General features: G+C 72.2%; 1 protein-coding gene across 1 annotated transcript; it reads left to right on the top strand.

Annotated features, from left to right (window-relative positions):
- Positions 1–445: 445 nt before the first annotated feature.
- Positions 446–2,710, top strand: MNEG_15841 (putative protein of CLR family; the record flags this gene model as incomplete). The annotated part of the gene is made up of 5 exons (XM_014035688.1): positions 446–622; positions 839–1,381; positions 1,585–1,905; positions 2,133–2,562; positions 2,706–2,710. The coding sequence occupies 5 exons, from the start codon at positions 446–448 to the stop codon at positions 2,708–2,710; spliced, it is 1,476 nt and encodes a 491-aa protein (XP_013891142.1).
- Between the last annotated feature and the right edge of the window lie 199 nt (positions 2,711–2,909).

Genomic DNA, 2,909 nt, shown 5'->3' with positions numbered 1-2,909 from the left:
CCCCTCTCCCCGCCCCGCCCTGAACACCTCCCACTCGCGCCAGGCCTGGCCAACTCCGCATGGGCCCTCGGCCGCCTGCGCTACGCGGGCCCCAGCCGCGAGCTGCCCGCGCTCATCGCGGCGGCGGCCAAGGCCAAGCTTGGGGAGTTCTGCGCCCAAAACATCGCAAACACACTGTGAGCCGACGCGGCGCCGCGCGCCCTTGTTGGCTGCCATCGCCTGCAAAGCCACTCCGCCACACAGGGCGCGCCTGTCTGCACCCCTTGCCCGGCGAGCCTCGCGGGCGGCGTCGGCGCATCCCTCTTTTCCTGCTCCCATGCTTCCCCGCACCACACCGCCTTGCCTCTGAAGGCTCATCATCCCTCACAGCCCTCCCCGCGGCAAACCTTGTTCCGCAACCTACCCCCCACCTACCCCCCCGCCCCCCAGCTGGGCCCTGGTGTACATGCACCACCGCAGCGAGCCCCTGCTGCGCGCCGCCGCCGCCGCGGCCGCCTCCAAGGCGTCCGACTTCAAGCCCCAGGAGCTGGCTAATCTGGTGTGGGCGTACGCGAGCATGGAGTACCGGGACGACAAGATGCTGGCCGCCGTGGCGCGGCAGGCGCACTCGCTCGCGGAGCAGGTGTGTGTGCGCATTGGGGGGAGGGGCAGGGGCCGCGCCGCCGCCCTTGTCTGGTCGCGCGCCGCTCCTGTCTTGTGGCGGCAGCCGGCTGCGCGGGTCGTTTCGGGAGCAATGGAAACACTTTCGAGGGCGGCTGGCAAGCGAAATTTTGACAGCCGCCATCGACGCTCATACTCGCCTGCCTGCCCGCCTGCCTTCCCGCCTCTCCGCCCCCAGTTCAACGAGCAGGAGCTGTCCAACCTGATCTGGGGGCTGGGCAAGCTGCGCTACGGCGACCCTGCGCTGTTCAGCCACCTGCTGCGATGCGTCGCGTCAAAGCTGCACGCCTTCACGCCCCAGGTGCGCGCCCGCGCGCCCCCAACTCTCCCCGCCGAACCGCGGCGCTCGCTCGCCCGCCTGCCGCTGCAGTTGCTGCTGCTGCCGCTGCTGCTGCCGCTGCTGCTGCCGCTGCTGCCTGTGTCTGCCTGCTTGTCGCAAGCCGAAACACAGACGCCCCGTCGCCGCCGCGACCGCCGCCGCCGCCGCCGCCTGCAGGGCATCGCCAACGTGGCCTGGGGCATCGCCACCGCGGGCCACCGGGACGAGCCCCTCTTCAGGCGCCTGCTGTCAAAGTGCGTCCGGGAGCTGCCCGCGAACGACGTGCAGGGGTTGGCAAACCTGATGTGGGCGGCGGGGGCTCTGGGCGTGAGGGACGAGGCGTTCATGGCCGCGGCCGTCGGCGAGTGCTGCCGGCGCGCCGACGACCTCAGCCCGCAGCAGGTGGGTGTTCTTGTTTTGGGCGGGAAGGGCGGTGGGGGGGAAGTTGGGTTGGCACAGAGGAAGGGGTGGAAATATTGAGGGCGGCCGCGGAGCTGCCAGCCAAGCGGCCAGTCGCCGCCGTCGCCGCGCGCCTGCCGCAGCGCCCGCTGCGGCCACCGAGCGTCCCTCCGCCCGTGCCCCTTTCCCCCAACCCACCCACGCAGCTCGCCAACGTGCTGTGGGCGTGCGTCACCCTCGACTGGGCCGACCCCCGCGCCATCGCGCGCCTCGCCGACGCCGCCGCGGCCCGCTCAGGCGGCTTTGAGCCGCAGGCGCTCTCGAACTGCGCCTGGGCGCTCGCGCGCCTCGGCGCGGCGCCGGGCGCAGCGCCCGGCGCGGCGCGGCCGCAGGCGTTTGAGGCGCTCGCGGCGGCGGCGCTGCCGAAGGCGCGCGCGTTCACCGCGCAGGGCTGCGCCAACCTGCTGTGGGCGTTCGCGACGGCGGGGCACCCGCACCCCAAGCTGTTTGACGCGATCGGCGGACAGGTGCGGGGCACGGCTTTTCGGGATCCTGAAGGTCGGGCAGCTTCCTGCGCTCGCGGGAAGCTTCCAGATCGGCGACATGGGTTTGGTGCTGTGCGCCAAGCAGCACCTGGTGTCTCTCTCTGTGCTTGCCGCTCATAGCTCCCATGTTTTCATCAATCCCAAATCACCTCCCCCCCCACAAACACACACACCCGAACCCCCGAACCTCATCGGCGTCTGGACCGAAGGCGGTGCAGCGCATCGACTCGTTCAGCCCCCACAACTGCAGCGTCACCGCCTGGGCCTGCGCCAGCGCGCGCCACTACTCCCCCGCGCTCTGCGACGCCCTCCTGGCCCGCGCACTCGGTGCCAGCGCCGCCGCCGCCGCGCCGTCGGCGCAGCCGCCGGAGGGGGGCGTCGACGGCGATGCGGGAGAGCGCGCCGGCGCGGCGCCGCTGGCGCCGCAGGGCGCCGCCAACCTGCTGTGGGCGCTCGCGCGGCTGGGGCACCCCGTGGCCGGCGGCCCGCACGCGGGCGCGCTGCGGGACGCGGCGGTGCGCCTGATGCCTTCTATGGCGCGCCAGGAGCTGTGCAACTCGGGCTGGGCGCTCGCCGCGCTCGGGCTCATGGACGGGCGCGCGTGGGGCGCGTTCTGCGCCGCGCTCGGCGCTGCGGACGGTGAGGCTCGCGGGCGGACGCCCGCAGTTGCATGCAGCTCGTCGGCGCGGGGACGTCTTGCCTGCATCCTGTCGTCGTGCGCTCGTCTTTCCCTCCACATCATCCTGCCAACAATGTGCTTACGATGCAATGGTGTTGCAAAGTATAAGTGGGGTGTCCAAGCCTGCCGCACCTCGCGAAAACAAACACAATCCACAGGCCTCGCCGCGGAGGACCTGCAGCAGGCGTACCACGCGCAGCTGCTCGCCCAGGCCGCGCGCACCACGCGCGTCATCGACGACCTGCCTGACTCGATAGATGACGTCGTTGCGTCCTCGGGCTCGGACACCTCCCGCGCCGCCGCTGGC

Source organism: Monoraphidium neglectum (genome assembly GCF_000611645.1).
Source record: "Monoraphidium neglectum strain SAG 48.87 unplaced genomic scaffold scaffold05718, whole genome shotgun sequence".
NCBI classification, from domain to species: domain Eukaryota; kingdom Viridiplantae; phylum Chlorophyta; class Chlorophyceae; order Sphaeropleales; family Selenastraceae; genus Monoraphidium; species Monoraphidium neglectum.
The sequence above is the reverse complement of the archived record's forward strand: the minus strand, read 5'-3'. Positions and strand labels throughout refer to the sequence as shown.